Below are 27,503 nucleotides of genomic sequence, written 5' to 3'. Positions count from 1 at the left end.
TCTCTAGCTCCATGAAACATCTCTTAAAAAGGTCCTTTTCGTCATAACGCGGCGATTCACCCCGATCCAAATCTTAGGAATCATGTTAGATCAGAGAAAAACGCAATTGGAATGGGTATTTTCCCCAATCCGAAAACAAATAAAAAAAACACATCAGTAAATCATTTATCGTGAATGATTTACTGCTTCTCCTCGCCCTGGGCCTCTTCAGGGGCATCCTTCATCTCGGCGTCGCCCTCAGTGGACTTCTTGGCGTCCTCTTCGGCCTTCTTGGCCTCAATCTCGGCGCGTCGCTTAGCAGCAGCCTCCTCGTCGGCCTTGCGAACGGCGTCACGCTCGGCCTCGACCTTCTCCTTGTAGCGCTGGATGATGGGGCCGGCGATGAAGCGGATGTCGTCCATCTTGGCGACGTAGACGGACTTGGTGGCGTCTTCGCCGTCCTCGTAGAGCCAGTCCTGCAATGGCGCGTTAGTATGGTTGATCATGATATTTATTGACAAATATGGGTTCAAAACTCACCTCAGTGTCCATGAGCTTGGACTTCAACTTCTCCTTCTCCTCCTCGCTGGCAAACTCGGCGTACACGCCGTCGATCTTGTCACGGAGCTCGTAGATAGAGGCCTCGAGCTCGTTCTTCTTCTCATCAGTCTCGGCAACGAGCTTGTCCTCCATGTACATAGCGTTCTCACGCTCGGTCCAGGCCTCCTTGGTGGCCTGGCTGAAACCACCAGTGACGGAGACAATGGGGAGGTCGCCCTTGCGAACCTGCTTCTTGACCTTGCGGGTCTTCTTGGGCTGCTCCTCCTTGGAATCGGTGTCCATGTCACCCTCCTTCTTCTCTTCCTCGACGGGCTCCTCGACCTCCATATCCTCGACGTAGTATCCGGACTCGACGTTGAGAATGCCGTGCAGGTTGAGACGGGCCTTGAGCTTGCAAATCATGAAGTCGTTGTTGGCATCAGCCTGGACACCCTTGACGGAGAAGCGGCCAATCCAGGGGTTGACCTTGCCGGGCATAGTCTCGACATTGGAGTAGCGAGCCTCGAGATCGAAGGGCTGCTTGCGGTAGAAAGTGAGGATCTTAGTGGAAGGCATGACATTTCCTCGGCTGAAGACGGTGAGGCTGGTATCCTCATCGGGGATCTCGGGGGACTGCTCCCAGGTGAAGTCAATAGGGTAGTTGACAATGTCGTGAACGGCGAAGTCACGGACACGGAAAGCGGGGGAAAGAGTAGCACAGCTGAAAGCACAACCGCGAGCAATGGCCTCATCCTGGTTCAGGGTGAAGGACAGACCCTTACCGAAGAACTTGCTGATGGTATCCTTGATAGCGGGAACACGGGTGCAGCCACCAACCATCTCAATGTAGTCAATGTCCTCGACCTGAAGCTTGGCCTCGGAGAGTGCCTGCTCCAGAGGAGTGGTCAGGCGGTCAAGGAGAGGCTTGACCATGAGCTCAAGCTCCTCACGCTTCATCATAGCACGGACGTCAGTGTCATCCATAAGGGACTCAACGCTCAGAGGGGCCTGTGCGTTAGCGGACAGGACCTTCTTGAGCTTCTCGGCGGCAACCAGGGTACGGGTCCAGGCCTTGCCGTTAGTGTGGATGTCGACCTTGAACTTCTCCTTGAACTCGACGGCAAGGTGCTCGGTCAGAGCCTTGTCGAAGTTACGGCCACCGAAGTGACGATCATAGGCGGTAGCCTTAACGTTGAGTTCACCCTTGCGGAACTCAACAATGGAGGCAGTGTAGTCGGAGTAACCGATATCGACGAACATCACACGGCGGGGCTTCTCCTCGGGGCCGGGGAGATCCAGTTTGGTGATACCGTAACCGAGAGCGGTAGCAGTGGTGTCGTTGATGAGACGGAGGATGTTAAGACCAGCAATGTCACCAGCGTCAAGCATAGCCCGGCGCTGCACATCAGTGAACCAAGCGGGAACGCTGACGGTGACATCGGAGACGGGAGCGCGCAATTCCTTGGCGGTGATGTCCTTGATCTTGGAAAGGTAAGAAGCCACCAACTGAGTCGCTGTGAACTGCTCCTTCTTGCCGAGGTAGTTGACCTCGACACCGACCTGGCCATTCACGTCGACCAGGGTGCATGTGTTGTATTCCTGTTCGATGGCGACATCGGGGTCGTTGAAAGAACGGCCGATCAGGCGCTTGAGGGAGCCAACGGTGTTCTTCAGGTTAGAGATCTCTGCACCCTTGGCAGCCTCACCGAGGTTTCGGTTGCGAGGAGTGAATCCAACGACGGAGCTAAAATAATTCAAATTAGCCTTCTGTTATCTGGATCGACAGTGGATTTTTGTTTCAAACGTACGGGGTCTGACGGTTGGAAACCTCATTGGCAATCTATATTAATAAAAAAGAAAGTAGTTAGCGCAATTGCTCAGATTTGTGAGGTCATGATTCATCTTGAGAGAATGCCGCAAGTCCGTATCAAGACCGTGGGGTAACACGCACAATATCAATGCCCTTATTGCGGGCAACACCAATCTTGGTGCTCTGAGCACCCAAATCTATGCCGACGACACTCATTATGGAAGAAAGTAGGGGGATATAGGAGGTAGGGAGGTAAAGAGGGATGGAAGGTTCAAAAGAAGAAAAGTGAGAGAAGTCGGAGGGGAGAATTTGCACGCCACTCCACTATTATTGGAGGGGCGATGACCAAGTGTCAAGCGGTCTGGCTGATCTTTAGGCGCCGAACTAATTTCGAATTTGGGGTATAAATTGATAACGTAAAATGTGTCAGAGTATGCTTTTCTTTCTTTCTTTTCTCTCTCTCTGACTGGTCTATATACGTTTCCTTTACCTGGACTATATGCTAGCATCTCATCGAACCTTCTGGTGGCTGCTGGATACCCACCTTCACCGCCTACTGTTGCCAGGCAGAATAAAAATCAATCACCGCCTTATAAATCTGTGGATCATTGGCTACACCATATACTTGATGGACTTTGATGTTTTGGATTCAAAAAGTTATAGAAGCGAGCAGTATCGCTATGCTAAACAAATAAACATAAGAATAGAATGACCAAAAAAAAAATATGCCAAGGTCAATCGGCCGAACAGAAAAAAAAAGAAGAAAAAAAAAAAAAAAAAAAGGAGGAAAAAGAGGAAAACTGACGTCATGCACTTAGTACATTTGTTCTTCTTAGACAATAATATCATAAGAGGGGGGTCACGGGGTTTGAAAGTATCTTGGCGCCATGACTTATGGCTCTGGGATGTTCTTAGAACCAGTCTGGTATGTTTCTGGTGGGTGGGTGACTAGATGCTCGGCAGAAATAGGCTGGGAAACCCCAAAGTGGTTCTCCGAATAGTGACCATCGAGGCTCACCGAGCCCGATGCCCGACCTTGGCAGACATAATTAATTTTCTTTTGGTCTTCACTCATCAAGTTGTCAACATTCTGTGGCATGGCAATCGAACTAGAGCCGCAATCCGATGCGCTGAGCACTGAATCAGTTGAATAGGAAAAGAGAGCGGGTAATTGGTGCTGGGAAGTGTCGCGATTTTCCATCGCGTTGACCATTCGTGCCAGTGCGGGCCCACGGCTGGTTGTGTTGATATAAATCCCATCAAGTAGCTGCTTGGCAGGTGCAAATCGACCTTCCACCTTCTCCGATGGGCGGACGGGGACGGATTTCCGGCGCACAAGGCTGGTGCGAAATGTATTAACATTCACATTGAACTCATCGCCCTGCTCCTTTGCCCGTTCAACTGCTTCTCCTGGCGTTGTATGGTCATCAGCAGTGGCAGCATCTGCTCGAGGTCCACCCCAAGTTCGCTGACCGGCTGTGAAAATACCATACACCATATAAACCCAGTTGAAGAACGGGTTCACAATGAACATGATCGGGTAAAGCCAGGCTTTATAGCGTCCGAGACGCAGGCCAAAGTATAGCATGAGTAGATAATTCAATCCCAAGGAGACCCCCATGAAACCCATAGGAAGATCATCCACCTTCTTTGAGGTTGTAATTAGTGCGATAATCATGATGAAAAAGAGCAGTGCGGTCGTTCGGATCGTGTTTTGCATGAATCGAACCATACATAGAAGAGGGTAGCGCTTCCAGAGCCGGGCATCCGTGATCATGCAAACCTCGTTGGTGATGAAACCTAAAAACCATCGTCGGCGTTGCTTGAGGAGAGTTCTAAAGGTCTGCACGGCTTCGGTCTTGCAGAACGCGCTCATACATAACTGGATTTGATACCGCTCCGTGGCGCCAATCATGAACAGGTGAGTGAGCCATCGGTCTTCCCCAAGATGACATTTTCCGTAGTCAAAAAGATCATCGCATTGCTCAGCCTTGTCTGAAAAGTAATACTTGGCCATCTTGCGGAAAGCCGAGAAGCGTAAAATAGTCAAAGCTCCAGGGAGGCAAGTCACTGCACCACAGCCTGACTCGACGGATCGTTCAAAAAGCTGCCCATGGACATATTCCATGTCCTGAAGAATCGTCAGCAAGCTATTTTTCTCCGTTGTCGAGGTAATGATGCCTGTCATTGCAAGCATGTTGTGCTTGCTGCCTGGCTTAAGTTCCATGTCGTACATGAAGTTCTGCAAGCAAACTCGATCAAGGATGCAGTCGGAATCAATGAAAAGAACGAACAAATCGTCATGTGTCTTCAGATACTCGGCATAAACCTTGTCGATAAGCTTGAAAGTATGCTTTTGGCAGTGCCTTTTACCGCCATGTTTGAAGCGAGACACCGTTATCCGTGCCCCTTTGTAAATGCAGTCAATGCTCTGAGGATAGCTCTCCAGTGAGATCGGAATACCGAGATAGTTGATGACACGGAGATACGGCTCGTCCACCTTGCCACCATCGTATGAAAGGAAAACATGGATGCAATTTGGAGGATAATCGCAGTCAACCACGGAATTGATGGCCTTAATCAAAATACTTGGTTCCTCCTTGTATACTGGCATCACAACCACAGTCTTCGGGGCAGTCCGATCGTCAAGCACTCGTTTAATCCTCTTTTTTCTCCCCAGTGAATTGGTGATGAGTCCGTATACACAAAATAGCCATGGACCGATCAGAAGAACAGAAAAAGCCCAAAATGCAAACACTTGAAACCCATGCACCATTTCGTGAGGTAGGTCAATCGTGATCTGTGGCGGTAACGGCAGTGTCACGAGCATGACTGGAAGGAAGGCCAGTCTATCAGATGTGTTCGTCAGTCAATGTCTCTGAATGAAGCTGTTAGGTAATGAACACTGGATGTCCGAGAATCATACCGTATCACTGTGAACAAGAATATCATCACCACGGCGAGAACTCTTATACTCCAATGGTCTGCTTTCATCCACACCTTGATCAAACAGTAGATAAAGGCGCTGAGCCAAAGAACCCACTCGAACAGTGCTGCAAGCATCAATGGGCCGACGATTGAGAGGTAAATTATCTGTTGAGGGTGGTCAGAATGGCATCCCGAGCCCAGAGGGTAGATAGCATACATCTTTGGTCGGCCAGGTCCCCTCAGCCCACGCGTCCCTTCGTGATGGTGCCATTTTAATTTGGCGAACCTGCTTTCTACTTCGTTGAATATTGAAAACAGCACATCAAGTGAAGGTCGAAGAATTCGAATGTACTGTATGTGTAGAATAAAGGTCTTTCCATAGCACTGGGTTAGTATGACTGGGGGATCTCGAAGTTGACAGAGGGCTCCTTACAACTCAGGGCTTGATAATACGATGCCTGTGTGAACGATACCCAGATTATAGTCTTGAAAAGAATATCCAACTGATGATATGCAGGATATGTAATAAGAGCAAATGCTCTGTGACAAGATGAGTACGAAATCATCCGTGGAAGGGAGGTAAACCTTGGAATGGAGTATATCGATAAATCACCTGGTCACAGCCTTTTGGAAGGTGCGATATGCCCCAGGTCCTTGAAATTTGGCGGGAGGTGACGAAGCATGTGATTACAATGAGGCTGATACTTTCCTCACACATTCTATTCATTATTACATATAGTACTTATTCATTATTCTTCATTGTTCTATTCATCTATTGCCCTTCCAACCCTTTGAATATAATATAATAGAAGATAATGTATAAAAAGTCGAATTGCCCAAAATGGAATAGTTGGATTCCACCCTGACCAATCACAGACTAGTCTTTGCCTCAGGCGTCAATGGAGCTCAAAAAAAATTCCCAGATTCTCCCCGCTGCGAGATATTGTCACAAGCGCAATAGTATTTCTGAATAGCGCATTGATCAATCTATAAAGGTATTGTTACTATATCTTCCCAGATTATCTATAAATATCCTCCCATCCCTTGCTCCCTTTCTTCTTTCTCTGACTCATCTCCGTCACGTCAAATCTTCCTGCTTATCATTTTTTTTCACATCTGAAATAGTCTCCACATACAATTCGCAACTATGGCCGAAGAACAGAAGACCCCAGTTGTCAACACCGAGGCTGAGAAGGATGTTCAGAATGTCCTCGCTGAACTGAAAGAGGAAGCCGCCACCGAGCAGCCCGCTCAGGATGCCGATGAGGCCCGCATTGTCGCCGAAGCTGCTAAGCTCGGAGAGAAGTCTGAGAAGGCCGAGGAGAAGGCCGCTGAGCCCCAGACTGAGAAGCGCGAGACACGCAGCTTCCAGCGCGATGGCCGCGGTGGCCGTGGCCCTCGCCAGAACAACGCCAAGTTCGATCCCTCCACCCAGGAGGTAACCGACGACCCTGTGCAGATCCGCAAGCAGGTATGACCATTGGAAACACTATTTCGCCAGACCTTAACTAATGCGCACACCATAGGTCGAATTCTACTTCTCCGATTCTAACCTCCCCATGGACAAGTTCCTGCTCTCCAAGGTTGGCGGTAGCGCCAACAACGCCGTGCCCCTTGAACTCCTTCACTCCTTCAAGCGCATGCGCCGCTTCCAACCCTTCAGCGCCATTGTCGAGGCCCTCAAGACCGCCGAGAACGTCGAGCTGGCTGAAAACGACACTGCCGTCAAACGCAAGGTCCCTCTTCCTGAGTCCGTGAACGAGCGCGATTCAAAGGCCATCAAGGTCTTCGAGGATGCCTCCATGGCCCGCTCTATCTACGCCAAGGGCTTCGGCTTTGGCGAGGAAGAGCCCACTACACAGCTCGATATTGAGGCTCTTTTCGCCCCCTACGGCCCTACAAATGCCATCCGCCTGCGCCGCACTCAGAACGACAAGACCTTCAAGGGTAGCATCTTTGTTGAGTTTGAGTCTGAGGAGAAGCAGAAGGCATTCCTCGATCTAGAGAAGAAGCCCCAGTGGAAGGGCAATGATCTGGAATTCAAGAGCAAGAAGCAGTACTGTGACGAGAAGGTCGAGGAGATCAAGAGTGGCAACGTCTACCCCTCCAACGCCCGCAACGGTGGCCGTGGTGCGCGTGGTGGACGTGGCGGTCGCGGCGGTCGCGGTGGTCGTGGTCGCGGTGGTGGCCGTGGTCGTGGCGGCCGTGATGGTCGTGACCGTAACGACCGTGACGATGGTCGTGACTGGCGCGAACGCCGCACTGAGGACCAGCAGAATGGCTTCCAGGCTCCTCGTGAGGCCCAGAAGGACTCTCGGTAAGTGAAATTAATATGAGGTGCGCAATGAGAGTATGAGTGCTGACTTTCATTTATAGTGGTGTCCCCGTCGTACAAAGCACCCAGAAGCGCTCCCGTGAGGATGAGGGTGCCAACGGTGGCGACCACCCTGCCAAGAAGGTTGATTCCAAGGAATAAGGTGTCTAATCTCGGCGGATTGAAAATGTCTTGTCTTTAATTCTTGTTCTCTGATTCGGTCAATCGGCGGTATTGATTCAAAAAGTATTGCGGATTGGAGATCCTGCCTCTTTTTTTCCGATTATTTCATAGAGGTGAACCTTTTCTCGGCGTTATGTCATTTCGTTACGAGCATCTACGGGTTGGCTAGGCAGGCCTCGGTGGCTACGATTGACCAGGGCCTGGGGTTTGATATGTAGAAATGAGCCATTTGAACGGACTGTTCTCAAAACTTCTACTCTGGAAACTTAGTAGTACCTTAGGATCAAACTTGCGTATATCACTTGACATATCAGATACCTAGAACTCTAGATCATAAGCCAAGGTATCATCACACAGCTCCTCTCGCATTTTATGAACCCTTCAAGGTGTCAGCCTGCGGTCCTCACTTATCTGACATTGAAGAAAACTTACTCCAGATGAGCAGGGTGCACCGCATAGGTAGCAATATGCTCGGCCGTCTCCAAAACAGCAACAAGTCCCATATCGAATCCCTGGGCACGAGGAATCGAAATCGGCAGCGGTGCACCGCTCTGCAACGACAGCAGTCCTATGGCAAGGTTTCATATGAGACTATGTCAAAATCAACAAACTCCGGGGTTTCACTTACCAGGGATCTTCCCCACCATTCCCTGGCATGTCTCCTTCCAGGTGGCGATCTGGGCTGGAGTAATGCCGGGCTTGAGGCGGAAGAGGACTTGGAGCTTGGTTAGTGATTGATGTTCTTTCATTGACATTGCATCTAACTTACCAATGTGATAAACTGGCATTTTGGTTTTGGAGATGACGATGTATGTTTCCCCAGTTCAGTGATAATTGTTTTGTGATCAGTGGGTTGCCGGCGGGGTTCTCGGCAGATGTCCGATGGGGGGTGATGTATTGCTGGAATTTGGACTGATCACCCGGTTAATTATGTTGTACATAGTACATAGATATATATATTACTGTATATAAATGGTTATATGTCTGGACCTCAACCAATTTAATATAAATTAGCGACTTTCGCTTACGATCTTTTGGACTCTTTTGGACTCTTTTTGTATATATAATCACGGGCTAATGCCGCTTTAGAAAGATTGATAATTATATCTTTTATATTTGAAAATCTATACTCCGTATATTTCCATCGAATATCGAAATTAAATATCGAACTACTTAATACAAAGCCATAACCAGTCCGGCTTTGGAATGTGGATCTCAGGGCAGATTTAAGATCGGGTGGCTTTGCCAAGATCTCTAGGATATTGAAGGTGAGTACATACATAGGTAGTATGTATATTGTAGATATGTAATGGACCAAATTCAAGTTTTATCTGTTTTCTAATGTCCCGAGGTTCGCGTGCTCACTTACTATTTTAGGAAATATATATGGAGATGAGGTCTGCCCTATGAAACAGTTGGCCACATCTTAGCACGTGTGAAAAAGTGGAGAAAGCCTTTTATTTTCGAACTCCTTTTCTGTTTCAGCCTCTCTTTATAGGCAAATTCTCTGCATTCTTACATATATCATGAAACCTGCATGGCAGCTGCAAGGGGGTCTCGCCCAGTGGCTGCGCGGGAAGCTTGAATCTGGAGTCATTGTTGCCCTCACAGTTATCAGATCCCCTCAGGCCCATCTTGACCGTGGCTGGACAGCTTATCGAGCATATTTCTTTTCGATCATCTTCATCTCCATCCTGCTCTCTAAAGCCTTCCATATCTACGTCCATCTCAATTCACTCACAGTTTTATCCCTTTTCGCCTGGGGCCCCACATTCTTTTTCCTGGATATCCTGCTCATTCTGGGCGCCCGTGGCCTGGCCCGATCGTATGAATGGCGAACATTTCGGGATATAGCGGCTGTGTTCACTGTATTATTTAGGTATTGAGGCTTAACCTTGGAACAAAGAGCGAATTACTAATTATCTTCTAGTGCATATGCCTCGTCAATGATTTCCGCCAACCTATCCTATTACATCCACAAGGGTATGGAGATTCATTGGCGCCTATCAAACGACTTCCACAAGGATAGGCCCACTGCCACAACTGTTTTGTCGGCCTTGATCGTTGCTATCCTTCTTGAGACGTCAATTTTGGTCGGCGCATTCTATGCCACACCATATCTATCCCAGGCAACCGGAGCTTTCCTGAGGATCTGGGGTGTAGTGTTATCCGTGACATACCGTCACTTCCGTCCAGATAAGGAATCTCTGCCACACCCAGATACCTACGAGCAAATTGCAATTGATGACTTTGACATCGGTGATGACAACAGCGACTCCGTATCGTTGCTGGATATACCTCAAGACCCGCCTGCACAGAAGAGTCGGGCATTGTTGAAGCCCGCAATCGTTGTATCGTGCAGTGCGATTCTACTGTTCCTCCGTGTCATTCGTCCTAGCGATGTGGTCTACAGTTTCCTCTCCGGGTCTCTTCCTCTCGCCCCGTTTGGCGGCCTCAAATTTGGATCTTCTCAGCGAGGTGTCGCATCCCTGCCGGGTGATTTCAGCTGGTTAGAAGGCAAAACCGCTTTAGACTCCTTCCCAACATTCGACTGGTTACATACAGGCGATTCGGCAACTGCATTCCCGGATTGGTCTCCTTTCCATATCAATCACTTCAACAACACCGCACCCAAGGACTATTTGTATGAACACTACAACCCGATGAAAGATCCTTTGCACATACCCAACCTCCAGAACGACATTTTAGAGCCCATTCGTGATGTGCTCCACAGCGGAGACATGAAGATCAAGCATATCATGCTCATCAAATTAGAGAGTAATCGACAGGACGTGTTTCCCTTCCGTTCCGACTCTTACATCATGGAACACATTAAAAACTCCTATAACGGAAAAATCCCAGACGAGGTTATGGGTAGACTCGCCAATCTCACCCCCACCGCCGAAAGGTTCACCGGATTTGAGACTGGGTTCAATAAGAACAAGGACCGCTCAAGTCCCTATGGTAGCCTCAGCGCGAAAAATGCCTACACATCTGGTACATACACTATGAAGAGTATTACAGGCACTATGTGCGGTGTGAGCCCCATCGCTGTCCAGGGCAACCTTGAGTATCTACACGATATTTACCAACCTTGCCTACCCCACATATTTGACGCGCTGAACCAACAGTCAAACATTACCAACCAGACCGAGGATTGGATCTCCTGGCCATGGCATTCTATGTGGATGCAGTCCCACTATGGCACTTGGGACCATCAGGATGGGCTTACCCCTGCAATGGGGTTCAGAGATATCACGACCAAAGAATCAATCAATGAAGACGGTGCTATATACATCCCAGAGGAGCCAGAGGACGAACAGAAATATGGTCATCCCGATCACACATTGAAGAACTATATGCGGGATGCATTTGCTGAGGCTAAGAAGAACAACACTCGCCTCTTTATCGGTCATCTAACTCACAACACCCATACTCCTTGGTTCAAGCCCGGTAATTACGAGGAGTATTTCGGGAATGGTCATGGATGGAATGACCGGTTGAACCGGTACCTAAATACCCTCAAGTATCAGGATGACTGGCTGGCCACCATCCTTGAGATTCTCGAAGAGGCTGGAGTCATCGACGAGACACTACTTGTTATGGCAGGTGATCAGTAAGTTATATTCACTCTTTACAGCCCATCGACTTTTCCCTGGCTATTTTCTTGTGTTTCGTTAGAGCATGAGAAGATGGTGGGATGGAAAGACAGCCACTAACTCGCTTTTAGCGGTTTATCTCTTCCAAATGATGGTGGTGTAACGGCCAACCATGACCCCCATGTTGGCAGTTTCCACGTTCCCCTGCTCGTCGCCCATCCCAAGTTACCCCAAGTCGAAATTAGCAGCGCTGTCCTCTCAACTCAAATGCTCCCCAGTATCCTCGATATCCTAATCGAAACCTCCTCTATCAACGAGCAGTCGGCACATATATTGAAGGACCTACTCCCCTTATACGAGGGCCAGTCCCTGCTGCGCCCACTTATCCCCGAGCAAGATAAGAAGCAAGAATGGCATTTCTCTACAATGAATCCTGGAGGAACGTGGATCTCTATGCGAGCAGCCGCGAAACCTTACCGTCTTGTCGTGCCGCTTATTGCAGATGCCCCGTGGCGATTCACCGATGTCGTAGCCGACCCACTCGAGTTCCATCCCGAGGAAGACATGAATATTGTGTCTCTGTATGATGCTGTGCAGACTCGGCATGGGCCTGATGCCGCAATGTGGGTTAGCGAAGCCGCCCATATATCCCAGTGGTGGATTGCGGAGAACCACCGACGCTGGAAGTTTAGCCCCGATGATCCGAAGAGCTGAAGTCCCCTAGGGCGACGCCATAGATTCAGCCAGAAGCAGAGAATGTCGAAAACATGGTGCTAGACCCCAGTGAGGTACCCGCCAAATGGTGACGCCGATCCAGCCGGAGACGTTCTGGAACTTGTACCACCTACACATACACAGAATGTTGTGCCACAGTGTGCACATAGTAGCGGTTTCGAGTTGTCGAAATCCCAAGACGAGAAGACCGTCAAGCATATACCCCGAGACAATTGGACGGCTTCTTTTGTTTTTCTACCTGCAATTTTACGATGGCTTCTTCGCCCACTAAAGCCATTGTTCGCATGTTAGACGCGACTTTTGAGTATCGCAATGCATAGCGACCTGGGGGTTTGATCCTTTTAGCTCTAGGAATCCCTGCTTGTATATATTCGATCCGCATTCTTCGATGGAATTCTAATATTTTGAAACAATACATAGTGTTACTATTTTATTAACCTGCTAACTGCCAAAGAAGATCAGTCCTCCGACACCGACTTGGGGTTTAACTGAAAAAAACAAAAGGAGGCTTGAAGATTGTCAAAACTTGTTAGATTGTTCCATTAATGCTTGATTTGTCCAGGCTTGTTTGCTTGCCGATTGAGCAGTTTGCTTGCTAGTCACAGGGTATGAATACCCTGCTTTTGCTAGATTGATCCTTCTCTTTCTCCTCACTGTAGTACCCAGATCAGAACTCATAGTCTAACTTCTGGCTTTCTCGCCTATTCAACTTGTCAAATTTCTTAATTTCGTAGCTCAGCTTCTTCAAGCTTCCATCTATCTCTCACATTCAACATTGCCAGGAAGGACTACATCAAAGTGCATAGTGTAATATGAGACAGTCTTTACTGTATACAATATAATCTATTTAAATGTTGTTTCATGATCTCAGAGGTGTGTACCGTGAGCCTTGCGACCTGGCACCACCATAACAAGAGGTAGGCAACCATCGAGACCGATAATTCAGAGTCTGTGGCAGCAAGAAATTTAGTAATGAATTAGTCATCTACGACTAACATCTGGGCACCTGGGCACCCGTGGACCTGTGGGCAGAGCTATTGAGATATAGACATCCTACATTTAGACTATTTCAAGGGATGAAAGGAGGCAAAACCATCACAGTAGAATAATCAAAGGATCAAAGAGCTGGAGATAGTTAACATTTCTATTTATGTAGCTACATAGTAGAGAGATCATCTAGTAAATACACCTGATATACATGTAGGTAGTAAACATAGTATGATAAAATGCTCTCCCAAGGCTTTTTCCTTTCGGGTCATGTGGAGACCGGGAGATTCCTGTTCACGTCACCTCTTGACTCTTAACTCTGTGACATACATATTCTTCTCCAGCTCTTCAGCTGGCCTTCACCTATATTCTGTGATTTTAGCTTCTAGCATTGGGCTTACGATTATGTTCAAGAAGAAGCCTACGGTAAATGACCCCACCACCCCTCCAAGCTTTGCCTCTGCAAAGAATGTGCTAATATAGAATAGATCAAAAATCTTTCTCCACTGCGGTCTTCTGATCGTAGGAAGATTGCTGATCAAATTATCAAGGATTATCAGATCCCCCTTCCCTCAACCTCTACCAAAGCAGACTCCAGCACAGCATCCGCTGCCTCGAGCCTTACATCGATCCGGAATGCTCTCCTGCCTGATAACATTCAAACTGCTCGTTTCACAACTACCGCTGGTCCAGACCTTCGCGAACTTCAAGGGATCGTGTATGTTGGTACACATCCCGACGGCGATGAGCGGGTGCTATGGTTCAAGCTTGAACATGGTCCAGGGGCCGACAAACGACTATACCCAACTGTCTATACACTATGGCACAACCCGAACCTAGTTCCCTTACTCTACACCCCAGAGTTTGTGATGGGAAAGCTCCATGGTGGAGCTGACTTAATGACACCGGGCCTTGCGAATGAACCTCCCTTCCCTGAAAGGGCGGTCAAGGGCGCCGTTGTTGCGGTCGCGAGTGTAAACACTCATACAGTACCACGCTTTATAGGTATCTGTGAGATCGATGTTTCGGCATTGGGGGAGGTGCAAGGGACGAAGGGCCATGCGGTCCGTGGATTGCATTGGGAGGGCGATGAACTTTGGGCGTGGAGCTCTGCATCACTACCGGGTCGCCCAGCTCCAGAGTATTTGGAAGGTTGGGATGAGGATAAAACTGAGGGTGTTGAGGAACGAATGGAGGATTTGAAAATCGAGAATGAGGCTATAGCCGCCTCGGGTGACATTGAGACACCAAGCAATGATGCAACTGGGGCAGAAGAACTCGTGGCCGAAGATGAGGCGCCCACAACAGAGGGTAAGCACCTCCTCCCCTCCTCAATGAAAAATAACTAAGTACTAACAAACATAGAAATTGATGAGGCTTTTGTTAATGCTTTTGTCTACGCCCTCTACAAGCTCAAGCAGGATAACCCATCAGCGACCGACCATGGCCTTCCACTACCAATCACAGCTTCGGCATTGATAGCCAACTTCACAACTCCTTATCTTCCTGTGTATAACCCACAACAGGCTCAGCATTACAACATCAAAAAAACCAGTTGGAAGAACGTCAAAAAGTTCATGAAACATCTAGACAAATCGAAGCTTGTCAAAACTAAGGAACGTAATGGTCAAGAGACCGTCATTTTGGATGTGGACTTTGAGGACCACCGAGTCCAGCGATTCGTGCCATACAGACTGCCTTCGCCTCGTGCTCTGGAGAACAGTAAGGCTGCTACACCCGAAGGCAAAAAATCGGCTGCAACGGATGGCTCCGACCCTTCAGTTGGCCAGACGATCACTGTGCAAAGTCTATATCGGCCATCAGGAAAGCTAGTGCCAACCATTTTCCCTGCGCTCGCTGCCAGTGACACAAATAACTTCTACAAATACTCCGAAGTATCCAGCCACTTGGATCAATACCTTGAATCCCAAAATCCGCCGATAATCTCGAAAGAGAACCGGCGCATCATCACTCTCAACCCATTCCTTGCAAACTCCGTCTTCACTTCATCATCTACGGAGGATAAAGGGACGCTGGCACGGGGTAAGATCACTCGCGATGGCCTTTTTAAACGACTCATGGATGATAAAACGCTCCTCTCGCCATACCATGTCATTTTGAGAACCGGTCAAACCATTTCAGACGTCAAGCCAAAAGCAGGCACCGCACCCAAGGTTACAGTCACCCTCGAGAAGCGGACAGGTTCAAAGACCGTTACGAAAGTAATGACCCTGGAGATCTTCGGCATTATTCCTAGTCTGTTGGCACAGGAACTGCAGAAGAAGTGTGCCGGCAGCACTAGTGTGACACAGGCTACCGGTGCCCCAAAGGGAATTATGGAAGTATTGGTCCAGGGCGACCAGCGAAAGGCTATTGAGACAGCTCTTGTTCGCCGTGGATTGAAGCCACAGATGATCGAGGTTGTGGATAAGACCAAGAAGAAGAAATGATTGTGCAAAAGATTATTTCTTCATCAATAGATAGACAGCGTTTTTCCAGTACAAATGATCAATCACCTGCAGCATACTGCTAGAACAGAAGACACTCATAATGGATTAAACTACCCCACAGGTACATATCTCCTAGTTAGTTCATCGTCATATAACCATCCGAATCGTAGAAAGCCAATTTCCGACTCAACATTGAATTAACCGTCCCTCTGTTGCTTCAGTCCCTCTTCATGACTCTCCCCAGTTCCATTCGGCAGCTTCAATTCGCTGTCATCTTGTCTTCCATTGCCATTCCCGTTTCTATTCTCCCTTCGTGTTTCTGTGCCATTGGTATCACCACTATCAACAGCCTCCCATATATCATCCTGAAACAAGTACTGCATCAAAGCCTCATCCGTGCGACGGGTCCCATCCGCCATGCGCGTATCTATTCTGTGCACTAGATCATACGTAACGAAGATCGCACCCCCGCTCGAGTCTCCTGCGAGTTCCTCTAGTCTCTGCCGTTCCTCGTCTGTAAGACGACTCGCATGGCCCGGGTTATCAGTGTAGATTTCTGTGCGCTGTGTAGCATCTACGCGACGGGTATTATCTGCATGGTGCTGTGTGGACTCGCGTATGCCGTAGATAGGTTCAATGCTTGGTTGGTTGGAGGTATCATTGCTTTCAGCTCTATTGGTATCGGTATCCGAGGTTGACATTGTGGGTTATAAATGGTTGCTAATATGTCTAGAGATCGAAGAATGACCCGAGAGTTTAGATGAGTCCAGGTGCTTTGTCCAGTTCGTATATAATCTCTCCAGGGCTGTACTACCTGAGATAACTCCTTAGACTCTTCCATAGCATCATCTCTACCTCCCCAAACTCTCCTTTGAGAATTCGAAAAAGGGATTCTAGAAGATCATGGGCTTTCATCAAAATCAGCACCTATCTGAGGTGATACTATCCCAGGAAAGATACACAATTCTTTATTGACTGCTTTAATCAGGCCTCTTACTCGACATACGTTCTAATGTGGTCAAACCTCAGTTTTATCTGCACGGAACTCTTTACAATATGACTTTCTACCTCGCAAACAATGTGGCAAGTGTTGATGATTGTACCAATCTCGCCTAATGCCTCGGAAATCCGAGGTCTGTATGGTTTATTCTTCATCGCCTTCTTATGCATATAGCATACTAAAAAAAGGAAAACCCAGAAACATATGGGAGTGTTCTTTCATCCCTAATATTATCTTGGGCCAAAGCCTTACTTATGTCTCCGAAAACAGTCGCCTACTGTCAATACTCCATTGAGCATGGAATCGGGGGTTTCAATAATTCGCCGAATTGCCAAGAACCTCAACACCCGATGGAGGCTTAGTTCTGCTGCAGTTCGACATTTCTCTACAATGTGCATGTTGTATGGCAGGATTACATTTCTATTTGGTTTCTATTTGGTTACAGGCAATCACTTGCCTCTAGTGTTTGCCCCAATGTTATCCTCTTCGAACTGGGAGTACTATACAAGGGAGCAATACGCTTTTATCTACGATGTTATAATGAGCAATCCAGCAATTCCATTCGTAAAGGTAAAGTAGGAAAAAAGACCAAGGCAGGCCTATCGTCTCCTGTGTGCAAAAGGCGAGGAGGAAAAGAACAGAAAGGAGATCCGTAACACGGTGTTGTTACAAGCAGTCCAAATTGAACAATCAACAAAAAGACAGGATACCTGATCGAGTTTCAAAGACGTTCATCACATCATATATAGAAATAGATGTGTAGTTTTCCATGGCTATAAATCTAGCGCAGAGAGAACATCTAGAACGACAGGGCACGGGCGTGCACCTTCTTGTCGGAGACAAGCCACTTCATGGTCGAGCGGATAACCTCGAGGAGCTTATCGGCACTTAGGGAGCTGAGGTATGCCGAGAAGTCGCTAGGGCCCTCGGAGCCAGAGCCAGAGCCAGAGCCAGAGCCAGAGCCGGAGCCGGAGCCAGAGCCGGAGTCGGGGGTAGGAGTAGGGCTAGGCTGGGCGTTGTTGCCACCAGCGGGGACGGAGCTCTGGGCGGACTGACCTGGGGAGCTCACTGTGACGGAGGCTTCGGGGGTGCTGCTAGGAGTCTGTGTGGCAGGCTCGTCAGTACCCTGGGCAGCAGAGGAAGAAGCAGCAGAGGTGGGAGTCTCGGTCACGGCAGGAGCACCGGTCGACACGGAACTAGATCCACTGGGGGTGGAGGTTGGGGCAAGAGGTGTAGACGAGGGGGTAGGGGTGCCGGTGGGGCTGCGAGTGGGACGGCGGGTGGAGTGCGGGTGCGAGAACGAAGAGGAGCTCGGGGTAGGGGCACTCACGCTTGAGGGAGTGGTAGTAGGCGCGACAGTGGTGGGTGCAGCGGTGGTCGTAGGGGCGGGAGCAGTGGTCGAGGAGCCCGGGGCAGCGCCGGTGTACAAAGCAGGACCGGGGATCTTGTATGAGTCCATGGCAGTGTAGATGTTGACCAGAATGCCGGGATCAGCGGCCTTGTAGAGCTCTGTGCCGAGAACGCCCTTAGGAGAGTCGCTGCCGCCGCCGGTGACCTTCAGGTTGATACACTGGGGGTAGTTTTGGGCACCGTTGGCATTGCCAGCAGAGTGCAGGCCAATGATCTCGTGACGGAGAACGTAGTTACCAGCGGCAATGGCGCTAGGGATAGTCACAGTGCGGCTGTTGTTGGCGGCAATGAGATCGTCAGATGCCCATTTACCAGGGACGTTGCTGCCGTCGATCAGACCAGCCTCATCGATCTTGAAGAATTCGAGGGTGGCCTTGTCGACCTTGGAGCAGTCACCCTTGCAGTTGGCCATGTAGGTGATGACCGGGCCGTGGTGGCTCTCGGGCCACTTAGTCCACTGCAGCTCGATGGAACCACCGGCCTTGATCTCTGCGGAGAGAGCACCAGGGGTGGCCTCCTTGTGACAGATAATGTCGGGGCCAGAGTAGCCGGTGGCGTCGACGAAGCCAAGGTCGGTGGCAGTCTCAGCCCATCCGATGTTCTCAGGAACCTCGGGCGAGTAATTGTATTTATCGACGAGGAAGCCACCGTGGTAGGTGCCATCAATAACAGCACCCGACAGATAACCGTGACCAGCGACCATGGCGGCCGAGCTAAGCAGGAGACCCGCAATCTTTGGGACAGACATTTTGAAGAAGTTTTGAGATAAAAACGCACAGCGTAGGATCGAAGGATCGTAGTATCAAAAGAGTCGAAAAAAAGAATGAAAAGGGGACTTCAGTCAATGAAGTCAAACCCAAATAGAGAATGAATGGTACTAGACCTTGAAAAGAATGGAATGCAAAGGATGGATGAGAAGAATCAAATGGCCCTGATTCCAGGGCCTTATATAGATTCTCAGCATCATAGCTCACAAAAGCACCAACTCTGCCAAGAAATCCTCATAGAGGATATCTCCATGTTCAATATGTGTTTCCGAGACGAGGATTCCAGTGAGAGCACCCATAGGTGGAGAATTGTGAGCGAGAAACCATCTAGGTGACAGATAAATGAAGCATGTGGTTTTTTCACAGCGTCTGGATGTTCCTAAGGATGCACTAGTGAAGAAAGGTAATTAAGCTATGCTCTATCAGGATCACGAAGGAGCATCAAGGAGGGGGGTATTTGACTCTGTCTCATATCTCTATTTGGTGGCTGTCGATCGGCGCTTGTCTGTGACAGTTCAAGTTTCATCCCTTAAAAAAAGATTGATCAACTCCGCTGCTCGGGGAAATTTCGTTGAAATATGCTTCAGGGGATGTTCGGAGAATTCAAGTTTGGATACGGAGTGCTCCGTATGTTGTACGGACGTTAAACTGAATCTGGTTGATCTCTGTCTTATGTTACAAAAGTTGAAACATGACGTTGACAAAAGTTCAACTTCTCAGCGGCTAATTCAATCCTATCACAGTCCAAACATCAAGAGTCCATAAAGTCATTAGAATTATTCTAACTAGGTAAAACACCGGCATATACTGTTGTACTCGACTTTAATGACTCATAGGTCTCGGTTCAGATCTCTGTAAATTGCCTAAATTGTCTAAAGCAAATCGTGATCAAGTCAGAAAATCACATTCTAACATGCATTTTTATGGACTTTTGACCAAGTCACCCTGGAAACATTTTTCAAATTCAAGAAGCCTGATAGGAAGTTTCGATGTGGACACCTAGCCAAGCTAGATCCCGTTTCAACGTCAGTCTAGCTTGAATGTACAACATACGGAGGAAATCGATCTCCATACAACATATATGAAGGGCCGTTCACCCCCATATCTTTGGATAGTCAAGCCATTCCACAAAGTACAACATACATCCAAAGACTTTGATATATTATATATCCTATATGGAGTAGCATATTGAGAGTTCGCACAACATTACTCAAGATCCCTTTCCGTGGTGAGTCCGACAATGAAAACCTGCATAGTGTCACCTATCACCTGCATTGAGGCGATACGTTATCGTGATTAACAACACACAACTGATAGCTAGATCTACTAGGAGTGTTACTCCAATATGATGAGGGTAGGACACAGCCGCTAGCCGGGGTGCCACAATCTCTGCCTTCGCAAGTCATGTTGACCCGAAGTATCTTTGTGCACTTGGCACAGGCCTCTTGTGTTATCCTTATGCATGTACTCCATACGGAGTACGGAGTACTTTGTCCCAATTAGTCCCGAGGATCACTCTGTTCGGTGAGTAGAAAGAAAGTAATAAGCCGAAAGTTGATCGGAGTACAACTCTCCAATTATTTGATGGAACAGATCTCAAAAGGGATAGTCGGACTTGTCAGACGGGGATCAACCTGAGTCACCGCCTTCTGAGGCCTGAGGTGTCTATTTTTGAAAAAAAAGTTATAATTTGACACATGGAGAATCTCTAGAAAGAAGAAAAAAAAAGAAAAGAAACAGATTATTTTCAAATACATAAATATAATTCAAATATTATAGTATCTCATTACAGTATAAAGGTGAATATATTCTAAAAAAGAATCACATTTGTTGAGTTCTGCCATAACTCGGCGTTCACAGTTTTCCCGCTCCCCTTTCCAGATTCCCCGGCCACAGGCAGTGACTTTCCCCAACCTCAAATCTCACCTTTCTCAGGGCCATGATATCGGAAACTGGCCCTGGTTTAAACCGCGTCAAGACTTGATTGTCATTCTCTCTGGATCCCTATCGCCTTTCCGGATCCCTTTCAACACGTGCTACATTCAATTGTTGTGAAGGTGGCGGTTGATTGAAACGTTGAACACGGAAACACACGAAGCATGGGATCACCGCAGGCACCCTTTTCGCCCTCATTTTCCGCCCTGGATCCTATCATCATGGACGACGACATAGAGTCCACCTTCCGTAACGCCAACATGGACTTTTTGGACCCCACAAAACTTGAGATGTCAACCGAAAGTGCTGGGGGAGACTTTGACGACTTATTCGCACGAACCACAACTTCACGTCCGAATGGCACATCGGGGCCTTCCAAACCATACCAAGACCAAAACCCCTTGAGACCGGTGCAGACTCTTGCCGCGGACTCGCCAGCTGAATCCCCAGATGATTCGGGTCGCAGTTCTTCATCCGAATCACCACGGAATCACCTGCGACAAACATCGATCGCTTCGACCAACTCCGCAGCGCATAGTGAGAACCCCTTGGCTTCCAATAGTTACCCATCGGAGGACTGGATGCGCCCGGAATTATCGTCAGTTAAGGAGGAATCACCGTTCAATATTGACCCTTCTTTTCCTATGGATGGTGGTTTCTCTATGGATCCGGATCTGGAGGTCAGCAATAAAGCGATGGACGCAGCCTTTGATTTTGAAAGTGCAGCGAGTAGCCCTAGCCCATTGAAAACGGACAATGGGTCACTCCCGAGACCCCAGAAGCGCTCCAAATCCCAGCTCTGGAGTCCTTCGAGCAATCATGTTGCGCTAGCATCGGTCGACGCTGTGCCTTCAGTGAGTCGCTTGAACGGCATTTTTTGTTTGTCGCGAAATGCTAACAATTCACAGGTTCATGCCCCCGGGTCTCCGTTCTTCGCTTTTGGACTCAATGGTCAATCCCCATACTCGACCGCGATCCCCCAAGATATGGATAGAGTGGCTCCACAATGGGGTGGGCACTCTCCTTCGTCATTTCTAGAAGAAAGCTTCGGAGGCATCAACATGAATCACCAGTCACCTCTTCACACCTCGCTATCACCGGCCATGAACTTCGGCTCGCCCGCATCATACCAATTCCCTGTCAACTTCGCTTCCTCTCCAGCCCAACCTCAAATGAATACGCGCTCTCTACAACCTGTTCTCACTGTGCATCCGACTTCCCTCAAATCCCGCGTCGAGACTCAAATTCCCATCCGATTGACCCTCTCCCCGTTACCTACCGGCGTCAAGAAACTCCGTCTTCCCTCGCACACCATCTCAAAGCTCAAATTTCTTGCTCCTCCTGCCACCGAACCTGCCCGTGATACGCTTCAATTGTATACAAGTCTAGTATGCACAAGCGCCATGCAAGACAGAGAAAAAATCAAGCGGGCATTTGCACGGACAAGGGGTGATCACTATCAACCAACATCGGATGACGAACGTCCGTTGGATGGTGGTGATGTGAAAATCTGCAGCGGTTGTATACAGCGAGAACGGAAACGTGCGTCACGAAAGAAACAAAGGAAGCCCGAGGAAGATGAATTGTTTCAAAAGGATGAAGAGAAGCGTGTCATTGTTTTCAACACTAGCGAGATCAAGGAATGGACCGAACCAGCAAAGAACGCCAGCGGTGGCTACGGCGATAGATTATCGGTCCCACCAGGGTCAATGCAAGTGGAACTGCCGATGCGGATCGCATGCTATTGCCGACACCAGAACGAGAAGCTTGGGTTCCAGGTTATCTTCACTGTGAAGGATCACTTGGACAACGTGGTGGCGCAGGCAATCACAAATTCGATTATGATAACCGATGACCACAAGACGCAGGCTCCATCTGCGCCTGCGCCGACTGGCCCTTCGCCATCTCTCGCAGATGGGACACAAGTACCAGGGGTTGGAGTGTTTTCCTCGGGCCAAAACCCCGAGAACGGACAAAATTCTTTCGGTGCCCCTCAATCACCAACTGATCTGCAGGGCCTTCAACAAAGGTTCAATTCTCAATATCAGCTTACGCCCAGTTCATTTACAACACCGGGCACAACGAATGGAGTGCATGTGCCTCAAACGTCCAGGAGCCTGTCTCGAGGCGCATCGCCATCTGATTTCCAAGGGCCACAGAGCAAACGACGCAAGCACAGCAGCTCTGGAAGGCTTCCATCGGAACTAACGATGACAAGACTCGAGACACCTCAGTCATCCGCAGCGGCTATGACCAATGCTGCGCAACTTGCGGCTGCCCGAGGGTTCGCTTCACCAACTGAACGGCCATTCGTAAACCCGTCCTCCATGTCTCAATATGGAAATGGCCCGCCCACTCCCAACCAGAACAATGATAACAATCCATTCTTCAACCCAACTCCTGCCCAACGGCAAAGTTTGGATACCCTGGCCGGGGGAACGGTGGCATCGACGCCCAACTCCACCCAACCCAGTCGTCCGGGGACACCAGGTGGCTCGAATCGCAACGGCTTCCATGATGCAAATATCCCCATTGGACTTGGTGCGAATTCCTCAAGTCAGGCTTGGCCTCCCCTCAACAATACCCCCAATCGATTGCCCTCAGTCATCCACAAGTTAGTACCTGCCGAGGGCTCCATCACAGGAGGTACTGAGGTTACGTTGTTGGGCAGCGGGTTTTATCCTGGCATGGAGGTTGTTTTCGGTGACACCTTGGCTACCACAACCACATTCTGGGGTGATAAGTGCCTCAACTGCCTGACCCCTCCCGCTCTGCAACCGGGATTGGTGTCTGTGGTGTTCAAACATGAGCACCCAACGTTTGGCCAAGTCCAGCAGCCTCAGCCCATCATGCCTAAACAGCAGCTGTTCTTCCGCTATGTGGACGATCGTGAGCTTCAAATGTATCGCTTGGCACTGAACATCCTTGGTCAGAAATTGGGCAGCCAAGCGGATGCATTCCACACAGCGCAACAAATTATGGGAAGCGATCCAAATGCGTTCTTCAACATGCAGGCAGACATGCAAAGTAACGGTAACTCCTCTGGCAGTCAGCAACGCCAAGTACCGGGTCTTGAGAACCAAGGGAAACTTGGCGATCTCGACTCCAAGATGCTGACCTACTTGGAATTTATCGACTTGGATGACAGTCCCCGATCAGCACGGTATAACTCTCGTAGTGCCACCGGTCAGAGTCTTCTTCACTTTGCGGCGTCATTGGGACTCACTAGATTTGTTGCTGGTCTTTTGGCTCGAGGTGCAAACCCCGATGTGCAAGACAACACGGGCAATGCGCCAATGCATCTGGCCGCACTTAATGGCCATGCTCACATTGTCCACCGCTTGCGTCTGACGGGCGCCAATCCCAACACTCGTAGTGTACGAGGCTTCACTGCCGCGGACCTAGCGACAACGCTCCCCGCGCACCAAGCCGCATTGCTTCCGTCTCGCCACTACCGGTCCCGCAGTGTTGGATCCCTCACATCGCGCCGCCGTCAAAGTAGCTCAGCCTCGCTCAGCTCGATGTGGGAGGTGTCTTCTGCCTCTGGATCTCTTGACCATGACGTTGATGACTCAGAGGATGTGGATGATGAGGAGGAAACTACCGACGATTCCGACTCAGAACCTCTTCAATTCAGCCCTTCTCGTCGGTCTAGTTTGCACCAAGATATCCGCCCGCAAATCATCGACAATAGTGAACAGACCATCGCACCTGGAGATTCTCAAGGCTTTGCCCCGCCAGCACCTCTCGTTGCGTGGCGTGACCAGCTGGCTCTTCAAATCAATCAATTCCAGCAGAGCGTGGCTAATGCCTTCCCGAACCTACCAGCTTTACCTCCGATGCCCCCGATGCCCGCAATGCCCGCGATACCTGCGATGCCCGCCCTCCAAGACTATCAAGGGCAAGGAATGATGCGCCGTATAACCAACCTCGTCCCTCACCGACCTACTGCTCGGGACGGCTGGTGGGATTACCTAAAGGGCACCTCCGCGCCCAGTCCCAACCAACCACCTTCATATGATGAGCTATTCCCACACCCCGATGCCACCGATGAGTCCGACATGAAGAAGTCTAGTCTACTCCGCGCCGCAACAGAGGCAGCCATCGATGAACACTTCGAGGCCCAGAGCAGTGCTGCTGCTGCTGCTGCCGCCGCCGCTTCCGCTTCTGCTTCCGCTCCTCGCGCTCAAGTTGAGAAGGATGATATCAAAGATATCACAATCGGGCGCAACGTCATCTCGCGTGAACAGCAAAAGCATCTTCGAGAGCAACAGGCTCGACGAATGAAGGGTCTAGGCAGCGACCGAAACCTATACTTCATCTGGGTAAGTAAACAAATATGTCCACCAGCTTCGTTTCTCCTGCCTAATGCACAGCTAATACAATTTCTACAGATTCCTCTTCTTATTCTTGTTATTTGCGCCTGGGGTCGAAACTACGTTCCCGGGATTTGGCAAGGCGTCACGGACAGCTTTGAATTTGTGAAAGCTCGCTATACACAGCCGGCTGTGGAAATGGGCATTTAGGGCATTTTCTTTTCTCTTTCTTTTTCCTTCTGTTTTTCTTTTCCCTCATATATTTCTCTGGCGTTGTTCCTGAGCGAGTGAGCCTTCCCTATTATACGACTAGCTGTCGGGTTTTTGTCTTTTTCTTATTGTGTTCATAATGACGCGGCGTGACTACATGTAGAATCCGCATGATTGAGTATAACTGTCCTTTCTTCTATGTAATTACCCAACTTGAACCCTATGACGATTGTCTCCAAACCCTCTGTTGCAATTGTGTTACATGTCCTCAATTCTAGATTTACATCCAAATAGAATTCTTTAAGTATTATGCCTCCTTATTTAGGCCCACTATAATGATAATGATATCACGCATGTATGTTCTAAACTACAATGAAGGATCTATATCTCTTGCAGAACTTCTCAACAGCTTCAACAAACATATCGAGAGCTGCGGTAGACATGGCGATGTTCAAGGTGATTGTTCCCCGACTCTGCACCCAGAACCCTGCATTCACCAGCTCCAACCAGAAAAGCTGTTTGAGATCTGTGGCCTCAACCGCAGCAACATTATCCCGACAAGTGATCTGCTCCGCGCGAAGTCCTGTCTGGGTGGTGTGGACACACATGAGAGAACCCTGACCAGTGACGCAGAACTTAGTTCCCTCAAAGACCCGTTGCAAGCGCTGACGCAAGTCATCGCCTTGGGCATTGAGCGATAGAACAGCTTCAGCGGTATACACTTCAGACAGTCCCGCATACCCGGAGTGTAGCATCAAAGTGTTATTCTGGAATGTGCCAGAATGTGCCAAAGCCCCGGGAGTGAGCGGGTTGAAAACATCCATAATATCTCCTCGACCACCGAAGGCCCCGAATGGCAAGCCTCCACCTAGATACTTGCCCAAAGTGATAAGATCTGGTCTGATTCCGAGCATATTTTTCAGACCACCAAACGCCAACCGAGATGTCATGACTTCGTCCAGAATCATCAATGCGCCCGCTTTCTCGCTCTCCTCGCGGATTGTTCGTAGGAACTCCAAGGATGCCGAAATAAACCCGGCAGACCCCTGGATCCCCTCCAGAATGACGGCGGCAATATCATCATTCTGTAAAAACGCTTCCCGGACCCCCTCCGAATCGTTATACTGTAGTAGTACCCAATCAGCCTGGTCAATGTTGTTTTCTGGAATTCCAGCCCCAAAGGATAGCACACTACCATGATAGGCTCCACGAAAGACGATTATCTTACGACGACTGGTGAATTTTCTGGCTGCAGCAAGACAATGTATGTTTGCTTCTGTTCCTGAGTTTGTAAATCGAACCCGTTCAAGTCCAAATCGCTCACACAGCAATGAGGCATATTGCTGCTCGTAGATATTGGTTGCACCCAGACTCAAACCAATATTCTGAATGGTATCTGTCAATACTTTCTGTAGCGTTGGGTGAGAGTGCCCATATAGCCCGGCGGACAATTCACCGACTAGATCATAATATCTAGGAAATACCGTTAGTCTACACGTTCTCGGGGTCTATATTAATATTCTTACTTGTTCCCATCTTCGTCCCACAATTCTGATCCCTTTCCTTTGCGCATAAAAACTGGAAATGGTGCGGTGTGCAACAGAGTGCGGGTATTTCCTCCCGGTAAGCTTGCAAGTGACAGCTTGTGCAGGCGCTGGGATTCAGGGTGGCGCTCGATAAATCGAGTCTCGGCATCGTAGATGGCTGAGTCCATTTTGAAAGGTGTAAGATAATTTACTAGGTCTTTGGGATGTTATGAACAGAAGGTTTACACTGTGATTACATCCATATGGGCGGGGAAATACCTAGGGCTGATACCCCTCCACGTGATTTATATACGTTGTCAATATAAACATCGACAGGCATGTACTCACATGGCTACTCGATACTCTCCTAATGGAGAGTCTCTACACATTATGGCCTTCATTGGGGATAATTAAGAGAGGTGCATACTAGCGAATTATTTATTATTCCACTAATATCGCCCAGGATCTATGAATCGAGTGATTCACAAGAAACTCTTGGATATGAAACAAAGTACAGATATTTATCTAAGGAGACATCAATTCTCAATCCTTTGGGGGGGAAAAAAAGAAATGCTAATAATGTAGAAGCATATATTTTTGTCATTTTCGTATTTATCGCTGACCGTAAGGCCCATGCAGTATAAGCCCTTGAAAAATACGAAATGATTGCCCCCTTTTAATAGAAAATTACGTCTCACAACATCAACACCCATTAAAAGATTCATTGTTTTCCTCTGTTTAGGGATAGGGTCATGTCCAACTCTTCCAACATTGTGCATATTCTTTTTCTTTATGCTGTCCATTGCCTTATACC

The 27,503-nt window shown here is 48.7% G+C and overlaps 10 protein-coding genes across 10 annotated transcripts; 4 read left to right on the top strand and 6 right to left on the bottom strand.

Annotated features, from left to right (window-relative positions):
- Nucleotides 1–179: 179 nt before the first annotated feature.
- On the bottom strand, nucleotides 180–2,545 carry hsp88 (Hsp70 chaperone Hsp88; the record flags this gene model as incomplete). The annotated part of the gene is made up of 4 exons (XM_040790961.1): nucleotides 180–455; nucleotides 520–2,263; nucleotides 2,328–2,359; nucleotides 2,471–2,545. The coding sequence occupies 4 exons, from the start codon at nucleotides 2,543–2,545 to the stop codon at nucleotides 180–182; spliced, it is 2,127 nt and encodes a 708-aa protein (XP_040647914.1).
- Nucleotides 2,546–3,221: 676 nt separating this feature from the next.
- Nucleotides 3,222–5,528, bottom strand: chsD (chitin synthase D; the record flags this gene model as incomplete). Its single annotated transcript, XM_040790960.1, has 3 exons — nucleotides 3,222–5,178; nucleotides 5,256–5,422; nucleotides 5,475–5,528. 3 exons carry the CDS (start codon nucleotides 5,526–5,528, stop codon nucleotides 3,222–3,224), a joined length of 2,178 nt encoding a protein of 725 aa, XP_040647913.1.
- Nucleotides 5,529–6,404: 876 nt separating this feature from the next.
- On the top strand, nucleotides 6,405–7,733 carry PGRI_032460 (tRNA maturation protein LHP1; the record flags this gene model as incomplete). The annotated part of the gene is made up of 3 exons (XM_040790959.1): nucleotides 6,405–6,728; nucleotides 6,784–7,574; nucleotides 7,634–7,733. The coding sequence occupies 3 exons, from the start codon at nucleotides 6,405–6,407 to the stop codon at nucleotides 7,731–7,733; spliced, it is 1,215 nt and encodes a 404-aa protein (XP_040647912.1).
- Nucleotides 7,734–8,072: 339 nt separating this feature from the next.
- PGRI_032450 (Dabb family protein) lies at nucleotides 8,073–8,542 on the bottom strand (the record flags this gene model as incomplete). Its single annotated transcript, XM_040790958.1, has 4 exons — nucleotides 8,073–8,133; nucleotides 8,187–8,322; nucleotides 8,383–8,469; nucleotides 8,524–8,542. 4 exons carry the CDS (start codon nucleotides 8,540–8,542, stop codon nucleotides 8,073–8,075), a joined length of 303 nt encoding a protein of 100 aa, XP_040647911.1.
- A 738-nt stretch (nucleotides 8,543–9,280) lies between these two features.
- Nucleotides 9,281–12,067, top strand: PGRI_032440 (Alkaline phosphatase-like, alpha/beta/alpha; the record flags this gene model as incomplete). Its single annotated transcript, XM_040790957.1, has 3 exons — nucleotides 9,281–9,633; nucleotides 9,685–11,370; nucleotides 11,485–12,067. 3 exons carry the CDS (start codon nucleotides 9,281–9,283, stop codon nucleotides 12,065–12,067), a joined length of 2,622 nt encoding a protein of 873 aa, XP_040647910.1.
- A 1,413-nt stretch (nucleotides 12,068–13,480) lies between these two features.
- Nucleotides 13,481–15,525, top strand: PGRI_032430 (putative RNA binding protein Ligatin/Tma64; the record flags this gene model as incomplete). The annotated part of the gene is made up of 3 exons (XM_040790956.1): nucleotides 13,481–13,501; nucleotides 13,564–14,386; nucleotides 14,441–15,525. 3 exons carry the CDS (start codon nucleotides 13,481–13,483, stop codon nucleotides 15,523–15,525), a joined length of 1,929 nt encoding a protein of 642 aa, XP_040647909.1.
- Nucleotides 15,526–15,722: 197 nt separating this feature from the next.
- Nucleotides 15,723–16,226, bottom strand: PGRI_032420 (uncharacterized protein; the record flags this gene model as incomplete). The annotated part of the gene is made up of 1 exon (XM_040790955.1): nucleotides 15,723–16,226. One exon carries the CDS (start codon nucleotides 16,224–16,226, stop codon nucleotides 15,723–15,725), a length of 504 nt encoding a protein of 167 aa, XP_040647908.1.
- Nucleotides 16,227–17,324: 1,098 nt separating this feature from the next.
- Nucleotides 17,325–18,683, bottom strand: PGRI_032410 (AA9 family lytic polysaccharide monooxygenase; the record flags this gene model as incomplete). Its single annotated transcript, XM_040790954.1, has 1 exon — nucleotides 17,325–18,683. One exon carries the CDS (start codon nucleotides 18,681–18,683, stop codon nucleotides 17,325–17,327), a length of 1,359 nt encoding a protein of 452 aa, XP_040647907.1.
- A 2,118-nt stretch (nucleotides 18,684–20,801) lies between these two features.
- PGRI_032400 (putative membrane-tethered transcription factor (SPT23)) lies at nucleotides 20,802–25,163 on the top strand (the record flags this gene model as incomplete). Its single annotated transcript, XM_040790953.1, has 3 exons — nucleotides 20,802–21,491; nucleotides 21,546–24,962; nucleotides 25,032–25,163. 3 exons carry the CDS (start codon nucleotides 20,802–20,804, stop codon nucleotides 25,161–25,163), a joined length of 4,239 nt encoding a protein of 1,412 aa, XP_040647906.1.
- A 362-nt stretch (nucleotides 25,164–25,525) lies between these two features.
- On the bottom strand, nucleotides 25,526–26,877 carry PGRI_032390 (aspartate aminotransferase family protein; the record flags this gene model as incomplete). The annotated part of the gene is made up of 2 exons (XM_040790952.1): nucleotides 25,526–26,636; nucleotides 26,690–26,877. 2 exons carry the CDS (start codon nucleotides 26,875–26,877, stop codon nucleotides 25,526–25,528), a joined length of 1,299 nt encoding a protein of 432 aa, XP_040647905.1.
- Between the last annotated feature and the right edge of the window lie 626 nt (nucleotides 26,878–27,503).

This window comes from Penicillium griseofulvum (assembly GCF_001561935.1).
Source record: "Penicillium griseofulvum strain PG3 chromosome Unknown contig_80, whole genome shotgun sequence".
Lineage (NCBI taxonomy): Eukaryota > Fungi > Ascomycota > Eurotiomycetes > Eurotiales > Aspergillaceae > Penicillium > Penicillium griseofulvum.
This window is presented reverse-complemented; position numbering and strand designations above follow the sequence as displayed.